We start from the raw sequence: 21,779 nt of genomic DNA, 5'->3' as shown, positions 1-21,779 counted from the left end.
ATATTACCTCTACTCCTGAACAGGGCGACCCAAATTGTTTTTATGGAATCATCCATGATATATAAACTATCATGTTACATCTTTCTCTCTCAATCTGCATTGTGGTATTGATGCAGATAACCAAATTTGATAGGTCAAGTCCTAGAACAAACGCAGCTCACATTCATGGACCAAATAGTGTTGGACAATTAGGTAAACCAGGAGTCTCGAGGAGTATTTGTCTCTAGACAAGGTGATTGATGCAAGTGAGATCAGCTGCCAACTCTAGTATGTAAACCATTCATCCAGCTGTAGATCTCAATATGCCAATTCATAATCAGAGATCTCCTTCAAAACAGAAAACCATGGTACCACTGTGATGAGACAGTGGCCTACTTTCTTAATAAAGCAATGCAAAATTAAGAAAAACAATGTACCATATTGTCTTGGAATAAATTCTTTTTATTTTAATTGACCCATTCAAAATTGAATTCATTTTAACTATATCTTATATTTTTCTTGCAAACTTGTCTGATTCATCTGGGGAGATCCCTGCATAATGGACTGGCAGTAAGGTTGACATTATATGATTTACTTTTGTATGTTGTTTTGTACAGATATTGATTGAAAATGTTTTTTTGTTGCAGAATCACCAGAGGCAACTGAAGCAAGTGATAATTCCATGCCAGTCACAGAGCAGGATACAGAGAACATGGAAGCAGTTGAAACAGATGAGGATAAAGGTGGGTAGCATAATCTAATCAGTCACAAGTGTAAATTTTTTGTAAATTTAACAAGAAAATTGAATTAGTGAAATTTGTTTAGCAGAACCTATCCTTTTTATGTCTTTCTTTGTGACCATATCTTTGTGAATTTGAGGCACATTTTCTTCATTTCACTTAGCCATTTCATCATGGGAATTCTTTTCCATTTTAACAACTGTACAGATGTGTGGTGGTGCATTGATGCACTAGGTCGCCTCCTCTGACTGCTGTCCAGATCACCAAAGTGATGCTCACATCCAAGATTAGTAACATGCGCAAAATTTGTTCTCTCCTTCCATTTCACTGATTGTTTCAGCATCAGCTTGGAACTTTGCACCATCAAGAAAGTCTTATCAGCTGTTTGTTGATTGCTGCAACCATTGCCGACAGCAACTTCTAACCCAACTAGTTCTGTCACAAAAAGATGAACCTTATGGCTGTAGCTTGATCTTCATTTTCGGTCTTTATATTTTCATTTATAATTTCATCAACATCTTCAAGTTCTGGTACTTTGTTCTCCTTATCTAGTATTTGAGATCTAATCATTTCACAATTGTACATTTCGTATTCTTTCAGCATCATCAGGTATTTACGAGTCTCTGTTTTAGTTTCAAGTAGAGAGTTTTAATTTCAGTTCTTAAATAACTGTTGCTTTTCTGAAGGGACAAAACATCTTTGATTTCTCAGTATTTCTATTCTTAGAAATAACTCTGTCAGTATAGTAATTTTGTCAGTTGATGCTTGGTTCTCGTTAGTCACAATTTCAAGCTTTAGTTCACTTTCTTTCAGTCTTCTTCTTAATTTTATTTTTCTTGTCTGCTGACTAATCATATCAGGTCACACAAACATGCACGTGTTTCTTTGAGGCCGCATCTGTTATTTACGTTCCACACAAAACTCTAGTGACCAATCCTGTCTTTAATGTTTTCTAACTTCTCAGTATTTTCTGCAATTTTCTTCTGAAGTTTTTGGCATTGTTTCAACTGTTTCTTATTTGAATACTTAAGTTAGTTTCTTTTTTCAGGGTTTCATCATCATCGTCATCATTGTCATCACTGTCAACAAGATTACCACTTGCATGAACACCAACAGGCTTCTTCTTAGTGCAAAAATTGTTTTCACTTACATTTTCATTTTCCATTTGCTGAATAGTTTTCTTTGGAACTGCTTCATCAAAAAACAATATTCATTTTTTTTAGTGGTCAAATATGGGCTGAATGTGGCACTCATTAACTCCTTTACATTTTTAAACCCAGGAACTTTATTTTTGGTGACAATTGTTTTTTTCTGTTCACATACTCTATTGACTTTTGTTGTAAGAGATTTCACATTCACACATTCAAAGTTGGAGTTGTTAAGCTGCTGAACAAGGCATACAAGTTTCTGCTATTTTGGTATGCATTTATTTCAATTACAAGTCCATTTGTTAGTTCATGAATAGGATTCAAGTTGGTTTCGTCTTCTAAATCCTGTGATGTTATATTTCACTCCTTACAGAATGGACAAGGGAATGCAGCCATCTTTCACTTCATTATCGTGTACCTGCCAAAAAAATTATCACTTTCAGACTTGGTATATTGTTTTGGTTTTGTATTTTGAAAACATTATTGATTCTACCAAATGTTATCGATGCAAAGTAATTTATGAACAACAAAACAAAATGTCATACTGAAACTTTGCATTTGTCTGAGAGTGATGTGATTTTTTTAATCATTTGATCTGACACGGTCCCATGACAAAATTTAAACAAATACAATAGCATAATGAATATAAGGTTAAACTTATTTTAAAACCACTTGTCAGTTCAGATATTTACACCATCAACAACTGGTGCCTTGCATGTTCATTTTGTGACTATACTGTTTAAATCATACAAGCGTTGATATGATAAAAATTATTTTAAAAAATCATCTTACCATGTTCTTCGGGCACACCAATTTGTACAAAATAAGTTTAGTTTTGGAACATCATTTGTGGAAAATCTGACACCATTATCAGCTGTTAGAAAATTCAAATATGGCGGATAATGTCAACACATGTTGATTCAAATGTTTTACAGATTTGATGTTCCACGCGGTTTAAAAACATTTCCGAAGTATAATTTTGGTAGCAAACTAATGTTTGGAATATGCCATTTAAATGCATTTATTTAAATTGCCAGACTTTTAGCCAAATCTACATGAAGTTTGAGGGATTGTTTCTGTGTGTTGGAATATCATAGGAACATGCTATAAACACTGACTGAATTATTTACATCTCTGATTCGTTGAAGTTTTAATAACCCACATTTTGTAACAAAGAAGAAAGGTGTCATTCTTTTTTTCTTACGACTTGTGAGATCTGTTACTTTTGATGATTATAAAGTAATAATTCCATTAATAGAACGTCAAACATAAAAAGAAAACATGCCCATTACAGATAATTTTATTAGCTTTTACAATATATATAAAATGTGTTGCAATCAGATGACATTTATTTATGCTGCAGTTGGTACAGTTTCATCAGATAACCAGGTAAACTGGCATCTTGTCGATGTTAGACTGGGGTTGCTACTCATTGAGCCCTGGAACAAGCATTCCATCAGTTCAATTCTTGCATTGTTAAGAAAGTTTTGGAGATGCTTGTTTAAAATATGGGTAACGTAGAAAGTCCAAATATGGGTCACCTAGAAAACTCAAAATAGCTGATTTCCACTAACTGCCTTAAGTCATTATGTTGAGATACATAAGGATAGCAATAAACAAGAAAAAGTACAAGGTATTCAAAAAGGTATTATAGAAAATGAAAGAAAGAATAGAAATTGGAAGGTAAAAATGAAAATTAGATTTAATACTAATTCAGATTGATTCTCAACTCAAGTTAAAATTGTTTAAAAATTTAACTTCGTGTGAAAGCACATCACAGAGTGGAGCAGGCAGGAAGAGATTAATTTATATGTAAATGTTGGGTAAATATTTAACTATCGCAGTTCCCCACCCCATTCTTTTTCTGCCTTATTTTGGTGACAGGGAGGAGATCCCCCTTTAAATACAATCCTGGCAACATCTCCCATGCATTTTGCTGCAGCGATAACCATGAATCAAACTTTAAACTGGAAAATTTTACAAAAGCACCTTAAAGAACACTTTCCTTAGATGTGTGAAAGGGAATTCTCAGTACTGAACATGATAAAGGAACAAATTAAGTTTAGAAACACCCAACAAATCATGCATATACAACTAGATAGAGACTCTTGTAATGATTTTAATTTCAACAGAGACCAAACATGGATGAGTTGGAAGAAGAGGGACAGATATTTAGTCCTTAAAGTGCTAGTTGTGACATTAGTTGCGCAGCTGGTAGTTATCTTGTAAAATCAGTTTTGAGGTACTCAACAATGTACACATCCTGTTCAACTTCACATGACTGCTTGTAAAACCATATTTGATTGGTACATTGTTGACCAAAACAAGCATTGTCATACTTTACTATGCATTTAACAAAGAAGTTTTACAAATGCTTTCTTCTGAACACGAGGTACCTGGAAAAACTTTAAATGTTTGATGCAGATTATGATGGTGAACTCTTTCAACAAATACTGGTTGGAGATAGAGATGTTGACAAAGATTTTGAAGGAATTAAAGAAGATGAGGTTATCGGAACTGGCTAAGTGTTGATGGAAATACCTATGAGTGACTTTGAGCTAGGAGTTGATGTGGAACAGGAGTCTGATGTACATGCAGGCTGGATGAAAAAAAGATGGCGTGTCTGTTGTTGTTGTGGGGTTTAACGCCATTTTTCAGCACATGATAGGCTATGTATGGCGGCCAGTATTAATGGTGGAGGAAGAATCCTGGAAAACCCCGGGAAGAACCACCGACCCACGAGAAGCTACTGGCAAGCTTTCTCACATACCCACATTGGCCGAATCCTAGACTCGAACCCACGCAGACAGAGGTGATCTGTAACAGAGAGCGCTTTAGACCACTCGGCCACTCCGGGCCCCTGGCGTGTCTGTCAAGCCCCCATTCATAAGTATTATTCATTACCTGAACTTTATAACAAACTCGAGTTGCAAAACACGTGCATGTGGAACCTTGTGAACAAATAGGCTAGGTGTTGCAGAGGCAATGAAGGTGAAGAAAAATTAGACCTACACGAGTATTTTTTGCAGAAAGGACAATTCACTGCTGGTGAAATTTCATGACAAATGAGATGTAAATATGGTATTCTGTTTTTATGAAGCAAAGGTAGCAGTGATCAGTAACACAAAACCTAGCCTTGATGAAATGTAACATGTCTCCAATCCCATCCTTCACAGAAGTAACTGATTAGTTTTTGTCTTTTCATTAAGTCAAATAAAAAAATGTACCATATATGTATGTATTGCTGTCATTGAAGAAATTGCAAATCTTTGTTGTCTTTTTTGCAGGTGGAGGCAAAGACCAAGAAACAGTTGGTAAGCTACAATTTCTTGTACATTATCAGAAATTGAATCCGTCTAAATCTACTCAGATTTATTTCAAATAAAAGGTTATCATAAAAGAGACCTTTTTGCGTTTATTTTGTCCAGCCTTGATGTAATGTAACATTTATGATGGCATCAAACCCTTCCTTCACAGCAGTGGCTCACTAGTTTTTGTCTTCTCTAATTAAAAGTCAAATTAAAAATGTATCATACATATATATATATATATGTATTGCTTTCATTGAAGTGCAAATCTTGTGTTGTTTGCAGGTGGAGAAAAAGACCAAGAAACGGCTGGTAAGCTATAATTTTTGTTCTAAATTGAAAACCCAGAAAATATTTCACAAGAAGTTTTTTTTATGGAACATGGATGCCTCGCTGCATGCAGTGCCTGAAAACTGACCTGAATTCAAAACTAAGATGTGATGGATAGAGGGAGAAACAAGGGAATCCTAACATTGACTTGTTGGATCATACGAGTATCCATTGACAGCATAATTAGTGCTAAGCATTTCAAGTACTGGGCTAAACCAGCTCAATTTGATGCACAAATCAAATTAGGATGGGTGTGTGCTAGGGTCAGCAATGAAAGACAGGAACAGTCAGCCAAAAAGAAACAAATTGTTTCTTTTGTCCTTGTATTGTTATTGTACATGTCCATGCATAATGGGTTAATACGTATTGGATAAAACATTTTGGCTCTGTCAAAGCATGAATATTTATGTTGACATAAAGAGAATCATCCAGAAAAAACGGGTGGACAAGCTATTGTGCACATGCCAAACCTATACTGATTATGCATGTGCAGACCTGCACTTTAGAGAGTCATGCTGATATTGCCAGTACAAGATGTGCTGTGTTATACTTTTGTTACTATGTCATTTACTATGTAGTTTTGTGAAAATCGGGTGTAATATAATATAGGAGTGGATTCTCATTTACATAAGGTTTTCTTTCAAATTCACCTGTTCACAGTAATAGCAGGGTTGCATCTAGGACGTGCGGTCGTGCAAATCCCCCTGCCCCCAATTAAGATTCCTGAAATAATATTGTAGCTATTCCTCCTGAATTGATGGCCATTTTCAAATGGGTTTTAAGCAAAAGACTTATATGATATCTAGTTGGTTCTCAATTAATTATATCCAGATCACTGTTACAGTGGCTAATTTTTTATTGCTCTGAGATATCAGATTGAATTTCTGGAAATTCTATTCATCATATGGAACGTCACTAGCTTCACTAAAATTTTCAAAAGACAGTTAATAAATTCAGTCCATGAATTCACAAAGTTCTGAGATAAAGAATGGACTTGAAACTGAAAACATAAATATTTCCAAAATTAATACACATAACTGCTTGATATTATTCACTTTGATTTCTTGTCATGTAGTATTTTAGTCTTGCAAATATTGAAACTTGTCTGTGAATAGACATAAGATTTGTAAGAACTGAACCCAGAGTAATGTGTTTGAAAAAACCCACACAAAAAAGTTTGACACATTCTAGACCAGTTGTTCCTATGTATATGTTCGTAATTTTGATTACAGATGATGATGCTTGGGCTAAAGGGGAAGATGAAGATGTGGATGACGATTTGGACTTGGAAGAGATGGAGGGGCTGGAGGAAGGAGATGTAACCATGCAATCCGAGTTGCAGGCAGTGGCCATACCTAAGAAGAAAGATGCAAACAAAGGCCCACCTAAAGTGAAGAAAGAGCATGTTAATGTTGTCTTCATAGGTCATGTAGGTAAGTGTGGAAAATAAGAGACTTCATAATTGGATGGAGACAAATTGTATTCATTCAGAAGAGAAGGCATAACATTATAATACTGGCCAGAAATTACTGAACACTTATAAGAGAAAATGTTTTCCTTAACTTATGAAATAAAAATGTATTATATCCTAGATCAAGTTAGCACTATTGCAGTGTATGCCAAAATATATTGAAATTGTGAAAGACTGAGATAAATTAAGCACAGTAATGCGAGAATGAAGCCACTTTTCTCGTTATTTGTTAACATGTTCTCAAGTAACTTTTAAAAACCATATTAAACTTCTCACAATATAAATACAACTTTTACAATATAGATATGTCATGGATGCTAGATACACCTCATCACATTTCTAGAGATTTCTTATAATGTGCATAAACCCAATCTGACCTATGCCATCAGCCCGTGCGCTATAGCATGTCATTCTTTTTTTTAACAACATTTTAGTCAACATGTGGGAAAAAACACTATGAAGAGAGAAAATATCAACAAGTGATTCTTTGTAGTGAAATTATCTTCTGTCCTATCTCCAGAAATGTTATTGTTTGATTAGATAACATTGATAATATTTTAATTCATGTCTTGTTGCATGACAAACCATCTATCCTCCATCCTTCTACATAAGTGAGTAGAACATTGCAATTGGAATATGTAATCATTGTTACAGGTCCTCATAAAATTGTCCATTTAATAGAGAATCCAACCACCCCAAGTGTCTCAGTATTGTTTTATAACAATACTGTTATCCAACAATGATGTTTTTGTGTTTATGATTCATAAATCAAATGAAGCTAATAAACTCTTCTTGTTTACAGTACTGATCAGTAAACTTCTTAGAAAAACATGAGGCTGATGCAACCCTTGTTATTTTATTTCACCTGCTTTTTTTTATCATGCTAAAGTTTCTCATTTTCAGAAGTTTATTTCAGATGTCTCAGACAAGTTGTTAAATGTGCGTATAGGAAAGGCCCTTGGGACATTAACTTGTATATCATGCACATAATGTACACAAATAGACTTACCTCCTGTTTGGTATTATGGACAGATGACATTTGAGACTTTGCCAAAAGCTTGTGCATGTAGGTCAAGACTCTGTGAGATGAAATAATCAATCAGACCCCCTTGAAGAACCCATATATCGGTGTTGAGCTACATGGTTTTTTTAATCTTCTTGGTCAGTGACTCCCTTCTCATCCAGTGCCAAAGCTTTGCTAGTGGGCATTTCATTGGGTACCTTTGCTTGTCTTTCAGTTAAATCCTTACAGACTTAAAGAGTCAAAGGCTGGATTATTAGTAATCATTCTTTCACTTGCTGACTTTGAAATGGCTATTAGAGGCTGTGGCTGAGGGTTTCTGAAACACAACCACAACAATAAATTAGCCTGCTTTTTAAGTCCACTCCACAAATAGAGTAAGTGGAGAGGCAAGGGCTTAGCAGAGATGTCTACTTTTGCCTCCCCCTTTCCCAAATAGGCAAGTGGAGTGGGGAAGAGAGGTCATCCATAGTGAAACATCGCCTCTCCTGCAGTTCATACCTCATTTTTTTGGTACACACAGGTGATCCTGGTTGAATATCATGGAAGATTGGTGGGTCCTATCTATAGTGAAGGAGGGTTTATATCTTTGCTTCACAAACCCCCCATATCAAGGGCACCCATTGTCTTCCATCAATCAAACATGTTAAAGAAAGAAGTGCAAAACCTTCTTCAGAAGGGCACAGTAGAATGGGTTCAGGACACACAGTAGTCAGCTTTCTGCTCCTGGATATTTCTTATCCCTTAAAAGGGTCAAAAACAGAAGCTGATTATAGATCTTTCCTCCCTAAATAAATTTCTTCTAGAGGTTACTTTCAAGATGGAAATTCCAGCTTCATTTCAGAATGCTGTCAAACTGGCTTACTGGGCAATTTCCATTGCTCTTTAGGTTGCATACTTCCACGTCCCAACTTTTCCTCCACACAAAAAACTATCTTAGTATTGTTAGGTTCATTAGAAAATTCTAAAAAGACATGGTTCGATAAAAATTAACTTTAGCTGTAGCAATATGGGCCTATTTCACAGCATACAAAAATAACGTTTTTTAAAATAAAGCTGATGTTCAGATGTTGCTGTTGATAATGGAAGAATGTATTCTTTCTTTTCTGTGTCTAGTCAGTGTATATTTATAAGTTGATAATAATTTCATTTAAGTACATAAGAAGCTTTTGGTGGATTTCTGTGAAACTTAGTACATATTACGGTCATCATCGGATGACATATTTTATTCACACAATTTTCTGGAGTTTAATGCTTTTTATAACTATACATCCCTATCATTAGGTAAATATGAATGCTTTGTTGCATTTGTTGTTACTAGTTTGAGTAGGCTTGGATCTAATATGTTGACTTGTGTTTTCATAAAGCCAGAAAACAGATTTGATCAAAGATAGAAAATGTCATTTTACATGGTTACATCATTTGTGATGGACAATATTTTTTAGTGATTGTTGACATGAATTTTCTGAAATTTGTGGAAAACAGTACTCATTCTTTACAACACTAGTGTACATGTTTACGCATGCACACACACACACACATGCACACACACACACACGTTCTTCACACTTTCTGTTTTGGCTCTGAAGATCTGGTGGAATGAATTCAGGTGTAACCACAATTCATTTATACCTTAGAAGTGCAACACACTAGTTTAGAAGAATCCAACCTCTTGCATCAGAAAAAGTTGAGAAATTAAAGGCTGATTTCTATTTTACAGCTGTGAACTATTATAGAGTACATGCTGGACGATAATCTGAGCTTTCCTTTTATTTAAATAATGTTGTAATAAAACTTTAAGTGTTTAATAGAATTTGACCAAATCTGACATGATGGGTCATTAGATTTCTACATCATTTACAGTGTTGCAGATCTCCTATTAGATATTGGCATCATTATTAAAAGCAGGGAAAAAAAAACCTTTAAGTACCTTCTTCACAAACAACAGAATTGGACTAAGTTCGAAAGAAAGCATTCTGGCATGAAGTACTTCCAAGTTTGTACAGATAATGCTTAGCTCTCAAATGCAGCAACCATTAAGATAGACAAGCCTGGAAATGATCTTTTTGAATTTGACTATATTTATCAGAAAGTATCGTAGTTCAATTACCTTTTAATTTTATAAAAATGCTGCAAATCTGCCATTAGAAGCAGCTTTTATCTCTAAAAGAAACTGAACAACATTTAAACAAACTGCTCAACACATTTGACCAACTTTAACAATTAAGCACACTGGCATAAAACATTTCAACAAATATTATAAAGATGCAGAAGAATAGAAACTTGAAACTATCACCTTCATAACATGTGTAATGAACAGTATTGGAAGAAGTGTATAGAGAAAGCATCCTATAGACCCAGATGTTTTAGTCTTTCGTGATTTTGCTGTTAGGCAGATGTCTGTCAGGTGAACATTGCACTCCCAGTTATGCCTCTTGTATTTCCACTGTTAGCATTAGAATGGATTAGTGGAAATTTAGGCTACTGAGACTATTCATGTCTGCATTTTAACACAGTATACACTTATCCTTTTCATGTCTACTGTTTTACGAATGAGTATCTGTACAGTGAACTATTTTGAGGAATTTTCATTGATCGTAAGTAGTGGGCTGCACATAAACAGGCTTACTGCATCACTGTGGTACATAGATGAGGCTATTTTCTATAACACTTCTTGACATTGTAATATTAAAATATTGTGTGAGCAACCTTGTTAAAAACTCACCTTCATTTTCACCACTTAACTACTTTATACACAGTAAAAGTATGTTTGCTTCTTTTTTTTTCAGATGCTGGAAAGTCAACCATTGGAGGACACATTATGTAAGTTGATAATTGAGATTTAGCTTTTCACTTCACTTGTTCAGATTTGTACTGCTTTTTCTTTATTTACTTTTCGTTTTTTATATGCCCAACCATAAGATTTTTTATGTAATAGTGTACATCTGTCTGTTGTTGCCACTTTCACTCTGACATAATGACTTCAATTGTCTACTATCTACATTTGCCAGTGGATGGCTTGCAGTGGAGGTAAGAAAGAACCCTACAAATTTTGGCATCAAAAGGTGAAAGGTCAGGATCACTACCTGAAAGAAGAAATTAATCTTCTGCACAGTAACTCTCATTATCAACAGTTACCAAACTTTGTTCATGGTGTGTACTTGATAAGGAAGCTCATCAGTTTTGGGATCAAGAAGATCCCTAACCAGTAACTTTGACTGAAAGAAAAGAAAGTTGTTTCTGAACAATAACTTTGATTCAACATCACATACCTGGACCATGCTTTGCGGATTGCTTGCACTTGTACTAAGAGGAATCCAATTGAATTTGTGATCAAAAAGTCAAAGATCATGGTCATTGTGGCTGAAAGAAAAAATGGCTCAAATACAAAAACTGTAGTTCTATGTCATTTACCAAACGTTGTTGATGGCTAGCACATGTGGTAAAGAAGTCTATTGATTTTGAGGTCAAAGGTCAGGGTCATTATGACTGAATAAAATTGGTTTCTGCACAATATTGGTTTTACATTACAGACCTGGATCAGACCATGTTGATGCCTTGCATTTATGGTAAGGAAGCCTATCGATTTTAGGGTTATATGGTCCAAGGTAAAATTTCTGTTGTCTACAGAGAGGACTATTAAGCAATGGTCATGCATACAATGTGCCTTTCACTGTACCCTTGTTCTTTCATTGTCATTCGTTGGACCAAGTTTGTATACATTCTAAAAGAAAATTGTATTTGCAAAGGTGCTTCAGAACAATTTTCTTGGTTAGAAGATTTCCTGTCCTTACTGTATTATGAACCTGGCAATATTTATTTTTTGTTTAGTTAAGATTATACCATTACATAGTCTTGTATTACACAGCATTCCATTTTGATTGCTTAACATAAATTCTGTCTTTCACTTCCTTCAGGTATTTAACTGGACAGGTAGATAAACGAACCCTTGAAAAATATGAGAGAGAAGCCAAAGAAAAGAACAGAGAAACCTGGTAAGTATAAGTGAAAGAATATAGTACACCATCAAACTTTCTTATTAGAAACTCCGATCGTACTGGGGAAGACCATAGTGGGAGATAGTGTCATTTTGGAGGGCTAGTTCAGTAATTTCCCTTTTAAGTTTGAATCAACAAATGTGGTTTTAATACCACAGTGGTATATTTTCAAAGGTTAAATGTTTGTTTACATGCTAGTGTAGGATTTTGTAGATGAACAGTCCTTGATTGTCCTGGATTTTTACTTGTTAATAGCCCATTTCAGCACATGGTACCAGCTGTCCAATGGTATCTGTTGACACATGTAGCAGCAAATGTTCTGTATATGTCTTCATTAAAACTTGCTTTCATGCTAAAAAAACACTGGCAGCATACTTTGCCTTTTATTTAATACTTGTGCAAAGGAACAAGACAATACAGATTGATACGCCATGTTATTATTTCTGTCAGATCAGATGAAATAAGTAAATTTCATGTGCATTCATATAGCAATATTATTGGTGATTGTGACTAATAATTATTTGAACAGTAGGCATATCAGACATTTACAGATTTTTCAGTGCTAGATAAATAAAAGAAAAGAAAGAAGAAAACCTAAAGGTACAGGTACAATAAAGAAAAAGGAGTAAGATTCTTCAAAACACAAGAGAACTGTTCAGTAGTCATAGCTTGCCTAATTTGATTAACTGATGTAACTAACATGATGAGAATTCCAGTGTGCTGTTTTGTCACAAATACTTGTCAGTGCCAGACTCAGATTCATCCTTTTTTGTTGCATTTAAGGAGTTTCAGTTGAGAAAGAATTATTTAAATTTCAACAAAAGTCTGGATGTTCAGACCTTGCCAGATCATTAAAAAAAGTATAATTGATGAAGTTTAGGTTTTCAGTCTTCAAAGTTCTATACAGGTTTACGACAAGGAAAAAATTTCATGTGACTTGCTTTGCAGAAAACAGTTTGGCATGTGTATGTGGGTTCATCGGTATCTACATCCATCCACCAGCCTGATTATAACATAACTTTTGCTTAGTTATATAAAAGACTGGCTCAGCAAAAAGGGGGTCACTTGTAATCAGGTTTGAAGTGGATCATTCTACAAATTTTAGATTTTCATTGCATATGTTAGCAGATTGCAATATGGATCCTAACAGTAACCTGTGTTCGGGATTCAGCTGGTCACAATGGCCATTCTACCCCCTACCCCACCCACGGGCAAATTTCCTGTATACATGCCCTGTATGTAATTGCCACCTGCCTAAGGCATTAGTGGCCAGGTATTTCCTGACCAATGGTTTCACCCTTCCTTAAGCAGTCATTGGAGTGTATAGCAATGACCACTTATGTATGCAAGTTAGACATCTTTTATTTGATGGCCAAGGCATTGTTTAGATGAATGCATATTGTGTGAGTCAGTGTTTAAGCATTTCATGTCTCAGTTGGATACTGTCGGTCAAACTAGTATGTATCAACATGTCCCCTTCAAAAGCATTGCAATTTTTAGGGTAGAGGATTGAAGCAATTCTTTTGCTGGATGGTGGGAAGAGTAGTTGTGTCACTGCAGCAGAAATGGAAGTTAGCTTTTGTTACTGTGTGAAAGGTATAGTTGGATATCTGCACCTATTTGACTTTGAATTAAAGCCATCTCGGAAGATAAAATTATAGTCAAAGACTGAACAGTCTTTGAGAAAAGATACTAGTTGCATCCCTTTTCATTAGGTTCATGGGTAATTCAGTATTCAGAACCTTTTCTGTGCAATTATTTTGTTAATTTGATCTATGCCAGGAATAATGTTTCATTGAAACTGAAGTATTACCCATAAAGATAGAAACTTTCGATATGTGCATGTGATACAGACTTTCACTTGGATGTTCTTGCTTGAAAAAAAACTGTTGATCCTGACATTCAAATGTGCTTAAAGATTTTGTATATAAGTATTTTGGGGCAGAGGACATATTTATGCATATAATTTGACTTTTTGAGCATAAAGAAAATAAAAGTTTCTGTTTTTTAAAGCTGCATTGACGAAAATGTACACATTATTTTAATTCACATAAATTAGTCCTTTTGCAACTTTTCTTTTAACATTGGTTAACAAATGAATTTAAAGTCGAACTCTCATGGAATTTTTAAGATTTTACTAATCAATTTTTGGATTTCTGAATATACAAATTGGGAGATAGTATAGTGGAAAACAAAGTGGTTATTTGTGTCATAAACTCAAAATTTCACCGATGAAGGATCATTAAGTATGTAAGTTATTTTCAAGATGGATTTGGTAATGAATGCACTTATATGAAAGTAATTGGTTCATTTGAAAACAGACAACAGCTTCACTAATTTGAGTGTTCCCACCTCATTAGCACTAACCTGTTTCAATATGAAAAAAATGTGCATGGTTATTGCTGAAATTGTGAAAGACTGAATTTATGGACTTTAAAAGGATTGTATGAATTTAAGAATAAAAATTGTAGACATAGCTTAGAAGTAGTTAGGGTGATAAACACAAGTATCATATCATGTCTGTGGAGATACATATTTGTGGCAATCCAATGATTAATTTTTTTGTAATAATGTCTTTGTATTTAGGTTAGCTTTTGTAATGAATATTGAGTACCCCACCTCACTTTCTTGCCCTTTTTATCTAGAGTTACAGAGAAAAATCCCAGATGTATCACCATGTGGTACCGTTTACTTTCAGGTATCTTTCTTGGGCCTTGGACACAAACTTGGAAGAACGAGAGAAGGGAAAGACTGTAGAAGTGGGGAGAGCCTTTTTTGAAACAGCGAGTAAACATTTCACAATATTGGATGCACCAGGCCATAAAAGTTTTGTCCCAAATATGATTGGTGGGGCTTCACAAGCAGATGTTGCTGTTCTGGTACGTATGGAATTTTACAAAGATTTAAAATGTCAGTTTTACTAGTAACTGACTTCTTGTAATGTTTGAATGTTCAGAATTGCTGTTTCAAAGGAGACCGGTTACATTTGTGAGTACAGTAATGTCATGGACTTTTTTTTGTTGCTTTTTAATAATTGTCATTGAAATAAAGAACAGAGTTCAGTACTTACTCAAGGGATTAACATGCTCATTTCTCTTAAGTCTTACAATTACAGTTCAGTTAATTTTCATAAGTCATTGGTCTGCATATTTATGAATCGACACAGACTTGGAAACATCAGTTGCTCAGATGGATTTTTGTTTTCGTGATGTATAATTTTCACGAAAAAAAGAACTTTAATTAGTGTAAATGAAAATGGTGGTTAATGCCAGGAAATTTGAATCAACATCATGAAATTTGCACATTTTAATAAGTTCATTTTGTTATATTTTTTTAAAAAATTCATAACACTGTAAATTTGAATATTTTATAAAATGTCAGTAATGCGTACTGGCTGCAGCACTTTAAGAAATGAACACCTGTTAAATAAGTTTTATCAAGTGTAATTTTTGTTTTAGTTTAAAATTTTTTATTCGATTTCAGTTTTAATCATTAATTGTGATATGACCTTTCGTATTCAAATGTAAAAAGTGCCCATCTTAGATCACAACTGTGTCTGCAAGCATTTGTGAGAACCTAATCAAGTACCAAATATGCTTTGATATCTGACTTGCAGAAGTGTTTGTATTGTTAGAATCAGTTAAAAGCAGACCTTTTTGTTTTATCACGTTAATTATGTCTTGTGTATGAAAACAAGTAACGAAGATGGAATAATGACAAAGAAGTGAAAGGTATGCATGTCTTACTCGTGTGAGAGCTAGATTTCATGGTCATGAGTCGGGTCAATTCATTTCAATTGACTAATCAAACCCTGTTGTCAGTATTATGTAAGTAACATAATTAAAGTATCTAATTTTATTGGTTTATCCTACTCGTTCACAGATGTGATTAAGAATGACAAGAGACCCAATAGAAAGGAGAACTCTGTGCATCAAATGCTTTGTTTCACATGTACAGTTCATTTTGGAAGGCGAGTTCCAGAGTTTGTAGTGAGCTTAAAATTCACAAATTGACTCACGGAGGTTTGCTCAATGATGAGAGCACAAATCTCACCATTGTTTGCAGTGAAATCACAGCATCAGTATTTAATTCTATTAGAACAATAAAAAGTCCAGTTTTGACATTGACGGTTTTTAAAGTCTCCTACTTTTTAGAAAAGAAAATCTTATTATGATTTGACAACATTGCTTGAATAGGTGAAATTCATATGATGCAATACACAGTGCTTGAAACCTATACAAGTAATGTTAACACTCTTTCAGAGGTTGGTAATCTTGAAAATAAAGGTAATTTATGCACAAAAGTGAACAGCTTCATTAGGGAAGGCTGTTTATTGACAATGTTGAAAATGGGTCTTGCAGAAAAATAGACTTCCTTCTTGAGATCTTTCAGTGTTGGCAGTTATGCAAATATTGCCACCCTTACTGAATATTAAAAAAAATATTAATAACTTCTCAAAAGCTAGAATTTGATACAATTTTACAGTATCAAGGGCTTTTCAATTTATACAGCTGATGCCAACTTAGGCTGCTGCTTCTTAATATAGCAAAATGTTTAACAACATAAGAAAATGGATTTTAACCCTGTTGCTTTTGTCTTTGTTTTGTATGCCAATTTTGCGATGCTGAAATGTTCTTGGCACTGTATAGTCTAGATTGTAGTAATGTGCTGTTAAATTCCATGCATGCCTACCTACATGTATTGCAGATTAGAATTGTAAACTCTGTACAGCGGATATGGACAAAATCAAAGGTTTAAGTGTCCACGAATATCATCTGTTCTCGTCATCTGGTGTATGTCCTTTTCATTTGGTGGATGTCCACTCAGCCTAGTGGATATCCAGTCACTTTGGATGTTATTGGAGCCATATTGGATTTGATTGCACCCTCACCGACTTTATTGTACTTGCCCAATATGTTAACTTACTGTTCAAATTGATGGGAGAAACCCTTAGGCAGTAACCCAATCATAGAAGGTTTCTTTACCAGTGCAAATGATCCAGTAAGAACATCGTAGTACTTTTGACTTTTTTAACAGATAACACACGGACTAACATGTAACAGAGAAACAAATGTTTTGGATATCCTGCTGCACCTTTCCAATTCAGAAATATTTACCTAGCTACAGTGTACATACAACTGTTAGCATTTGCATATATGCAATACACTGTTCTGCATCAAGTGTTAATTTTGATGTTTTTTTTCTTCAGTTAATGGTGTTTCACAAAAGTGCTTGTTGATTTGTCATAGTTGCCATTTAATTTCCTATTTCTATAGCTCCCTTTAAACAAATGATTGATAGCAGTTTACAAAAAAAAGAAAATGCCCCATCTTATTACAAATATGTAAGATGGTCTTGTAAAATAGTTATCATTTAATGCTTTAGTCCTTTAGATAAGCTTTGAAACAGGTTTATATCAAGTGACCTACCTAATTAAATGTATCAAATTAAGAAATGTAAGAGATGTGTGCAACAATAATTATTTTTTGGAAATGAAGACTAATAATTACAACCAACATGCACTACAAAGCTGCCTCTGCGTGGGTTCGAGTGTCTGATTCGGCCAATGCGGGTGTGTGAGAAAGCTTGCCAGTAGCTTCTTGTGGGTCGGTGGTTCTTTCTGGGTTCTGGGGTTTTCCCAGGTTCTTCCTCCACCATTAATACTGGCCACCATGTATGGCCTATTGTGTGCTGAAAAATGGCGTTAAACACCACAACAACAACAGCATTACAAAGCACATAAATGATGAAGTACAAATAATGTAACTACATTTGTCAGTTATTTCTCAAATTTATTTATTAAGAACAATATAGCATTGTATGCTGACATAATACAAAACAAATATGCTAGTTATGCTAAAATATGTCCTGTAACTTTATCCATGAACTTAGAAACTGAGTATTTTTAATGTGTGAATTCTTTTATACTGTATGAAGGCTGCCACTCTATAATTGCATGTCAAAATGAAATGATTTTCATGAAAAAGGTTATTTCGTTTTTCATATTTTTCATGAATTTGTGATCAAGTACTTGCTGACGAGTGACATTCACACACTGAAAGTCATCTGCAACACTTGTTAACAGTGGTCAGTCAGAAGAAGGTGTCCCACTTCGATGTTACTTTTAGCACTGATTGTTCAAAAGAAAAATTTACTTTGGAATGAAAATGTTTCTGGTCACAAAACCAAAAGTTTCTGGACTAATAATATTAACCGAGGAACACAATGAGGTTAAGTTGTGATATTTTTGTGCAGAATTCCTTCCTTATAGTGCATAAAGTAAACTACAGTATATACAATTTTTCTTTATTCCATTAATGTTTTGAAACATTACAGAGAATAGAAGGCTCTTGCAGAAGCAAATAACTATGACATGTTTAAAAGAAGCCTCTTCCCTTTTTTTATAAAATGAGTTTGTTTTATGCAGGGCTGAGAGATTATACATCGTACCTTTCGATCACCATAACTTGTAACTTTATTTTAGGTAACTCAGAAATTGACATTAATCTCTGGAAATTATTTGTTGACTTTAGCTAAATTATTGGTATCACTTCGTTCGTTACATATTTTAAGACTAGGGTCATAATGCTTAAAACTGTTCCTGAGTAGATGTCTAGCCAGGTCTCTGTTGGCACAATGATTGTCCAAAGTTACAGAATTGTGATAAAACTGTAAGATGATGATGGCAATGAAAACATTTAAAGTTTGAGGTAGTTGGCCAATGTAAAGTGTTTGATGGCCTATAGTGTAATTATTTTCAAGGTTAAAATGTCACTTATGGCAAGGACGATGTAATTTATTGTTTAATTTTTTATTAGTTTGGAAAAGTTATTCTGAAAACTTAGTTAATTATTATAATAAATGGTGAGAGATAATGAATGTTCACTTAAATTTTTTTGATGCAGCCATTAGATTAACCAGATAATGTTTCCATGAGTTAATTTGGCATGTGATAAATCTTATTCATGGTTCATAGTCGTCCTTACAAATTGGCAATATGCTTACTTTTTATTAACCTTTTACCTCATAGAGTATGGCTTTGCTGCAGTTGACAGACTGATTAGCAGAGTTTGTTAGACTTTCAGGACTAATTTTATTCTGATTTTGATGCTGCATAGTAAGAAGACTCAGCTCATCAAAATCTTAGATGGGTTACGGGTTCTGTGCATATTACTATTATTATCTTGCATTTGAATGGCTGAGTTTTAGTGTGGTTAAGAGACAGTGTTCTGAACTGATTGAAATCAAACTTAGGGGAAAAAAAACAATATTATCAAGATGTTGCTGTGTCATACTATGTGTGAGACTTGTGCATATATATGAAGTGCTCTTGAATCTGATTGGCTGATATTTTTTTTGCCACTCTTATGACTATTTTTACAAATAGGGTTATATTAAAATGATTTTCTTTGATTGTGATTAGGTCAACAAAAACAAATGCGTGTATTTCCGGTCAGCCAACCCAAGCACTTTTCCCCCAGGGTGAAACAAATAAACAAAATTATTAGGTATAAACTAAATTTCTGATCTAATTTCGATAACGTGGTGAAAAGGTTTATATTTTCAGTTGTGGATGAATTTTATTATGAGCAAGAAGTTGATCATAAGCAAGAAGCTATGTATATTCATAATGCTTTTATCTTTGGAAATAATTGTAATCAAAATATATTTGGTGCAGTCATCATTATATAAAATTTGGGGGATGTGTTTACAAAAGTTATAATTTTATCCTACATAGTGAAATGGTTGACTGTTATAAAATCCAGGTGGGGATATCAGGCTTACTTGGGCTTTGTGTTTATCCATTATCCATTCTGCTGTCTAAAATTTCCATGCAGATGAGATTAAGGGATTAAATTTGGTATGCTTATATATATATTATATATCATCATTGGAAGATGTGCCACATTGCACAAAGGAGGGGTAGAGGGTTTATATTCAAGATCAAGGTAATAGGTCATTGTCTCAGATTATTTTGCTCCACTTTCTTTTCCTAAATTGAGTTTAAGGGATAAAACTTGTTATACCTAATCATTAGAATGTGTGGCATGTACCACATTTGAGGTCTTTTCTTCAAGTCAGGGTCACAGTTCAACATTTTTAAGTTTTCCATCACACATTCCTTGATTCTTTATAATTTTGAATAACATTTGGGATTGTTATCATCAGAAGGTTTGTCCTGTTCCACATTTGGGGTCCTGTCTTTAAAGTCAATGTCACAATTTAATATTTTACATTTTCCATTTAACTTGTATCCATTTTTTATACTCGTTTGAGAATAAGGATTGAAACTTCTTGTACTAATTATACATCATTATAATAAGCTGACACATTTTACATTGGGGATCTTATCTTCAAAGTAAGATTGCAGGTAATTTTAAATTTTCCATTACACTTTTCTTCAATCACTATAACCTTAAAACTCTTTGCAATTAAACAATGAAACGTTGTCTCCTTTATATTATCACTAGAAGTTGTATTGCTTCCGCCATTTGGGTTCCTGAGTTCATGTTCAAAGTCACAGGTAGTTAATTTACTCTGCTGTACATGTTTTTTTAAAGAGTGGTTGGAAATTAAGGGATGAAACTTGTATATACTTGTTTGCCATCACTTTGTTGCATACCATACTGTAGATGCTAATTTATGCATGTTTGCTCCATTGTCCTAGGAGATTAACCCATTCAACTTTGTCAAGTTTGATATCTATACAGTAGCTCCACAGCTTTTTCACAAAGTTAGATTTCATGATCATATACTTTTATGACCTCAACATAATAGGTGATGGACAGAAATTCACTGAATTGGTTTATAGCATGTAATTAATAACTTTGTTTACCCTACTGTAGGTAATATCAGCAAGACGAGGAGAGTTTGAGACAGGTTTTGAGAGAGGTGGACAGACACGTGAACATGCCATGTTGGTCAAGACATCGGGTGTGAAACACTTAATAGTAGTGATAAATAAAATGGATGATCCTACGGTGGAATGGGCAGAAGATAGGTTTGTTTTCAACCTAATTGTGTGCCAGACAAACATTTCTAAAATTGTGCAGTTGTATTAATTTATCAGTTGTAAAACCATATGTACTATCGGGTCAAAAGTATTGCCACAAAATTATTGCCACATGTGGTACCTCAAGATTAAGCACCTTACTTAAAAAATAAATCCTCTTTAATTAATGATGTATTCCTTACATAGATACATGCATTAATTAACTCGCTGTACATGCCTAAATGTAAATGGATAGATGCATACAGAACTCTTATGTAGACCTGTATGAAAGATTCTGAGATGCCAATGACAACATTGATAAGGTCTTGCTGTGAATGAATGTTGATTATTCTCTTCTGTAACAAAATTTAAACTTTCTCTGAATATTTTCTATTATGTTACTGTCTGGGCTTTGTGCTGGTCACATCATGGTTGTAATGTTGTTCCATTTCCACTGCATTGTATATCTAGAGGTGTGTGGGGTTGCTTTATTGTCCTGAAATATCAACAAGCCATGCAGAAATACCTTGGTAACAGCTGACAGCAGGTTTTTTCAAGAAGTTGTATGCCGTTGTAAGTGATGCAACCCCAAAACATGTCATTTGACTTGAGAGCATCATGGAGCCTATTTCTCGTCATCCCAATACAAGATATATACTCTCCTGTCTATTCCAAGTACTATCTGAGTGTCATCTTAGATCACCAGTTTTGTAAAATTTATAATGACATCAGGTCGTCTTGTGAATTCATTTGTTGTTCATAGACCAGAATAACTTATGGGATGGTCTGTTG

The 21,779-nt window shown here is 34.3% G+C and overlaps 1 protein-coding gene across 1 annotated transcript in view; it reads left to right on the top strand.

Annotated features, from left to right (window-relative positions):
- The window catches only part of LOC149803557 (eukaryotic peptide chain release factor GTP-binding subunit ERF3A-like), a 67,806-nt gene that overhangs the window by 14,110 nt on the left and 31,917 nt on the right, over positions 1 to 21,779 (top strand). The window contains exons 2-9 of the mRNA XM_089953289.1: positions 627 to 722; positions 5,155 to 5,181; positions 5,461 to 5,487; positions 6,738 to 6,938; positions 10,787 to 10,820; positions 11,915 to 11,992; positions 14,694 to 14,874; positions 20,842 to 20,996. Of these exons, the coding sequence (XP_089809415.1) occupies positions 627 to 722; positions 5,155 to 5,181; positions 5,461 to 5,487; positions 6,738 to 6,938; positions 10,787 to 10,820; positions 11,915 to 11,992; positions 14,694 to 14,874; positions 20,842 to 20,996 (799 nt within the window). The remainder of the gene's footprint in view (positions 1 to 626; positions 723 to 5,154; positions 5,182 to 5,460; positions 5,488 to 6,737; positions 6,939 to 10,786; positions 10,821 to 11,914; positions 11,993 to 14,693; positions 14,875 to 20,841; positions 20,997 to 21,779) is intronic.

This window comes from Sinohyriopsis cumingii, chromosome 3 (assembly GCF_028554795.1).
Source record: "Sinohyriopsis cumingii isolate HCF-2022 chromosome 3, ASM2855479v2, whole genome shotgun sequence".
Lineage (NCBI taxonomy): Eukaryota > Metazoa > Mollusca > Bivalvia > Unionida > Unionidae > Sinohyriopsis > Sinohyriopsis cumingii.
The sequence above is the reverse complement of the archived record's forward strand: the minus strand, read 5'-3'. Positions and strand labels throughout refer to the sequence as shown.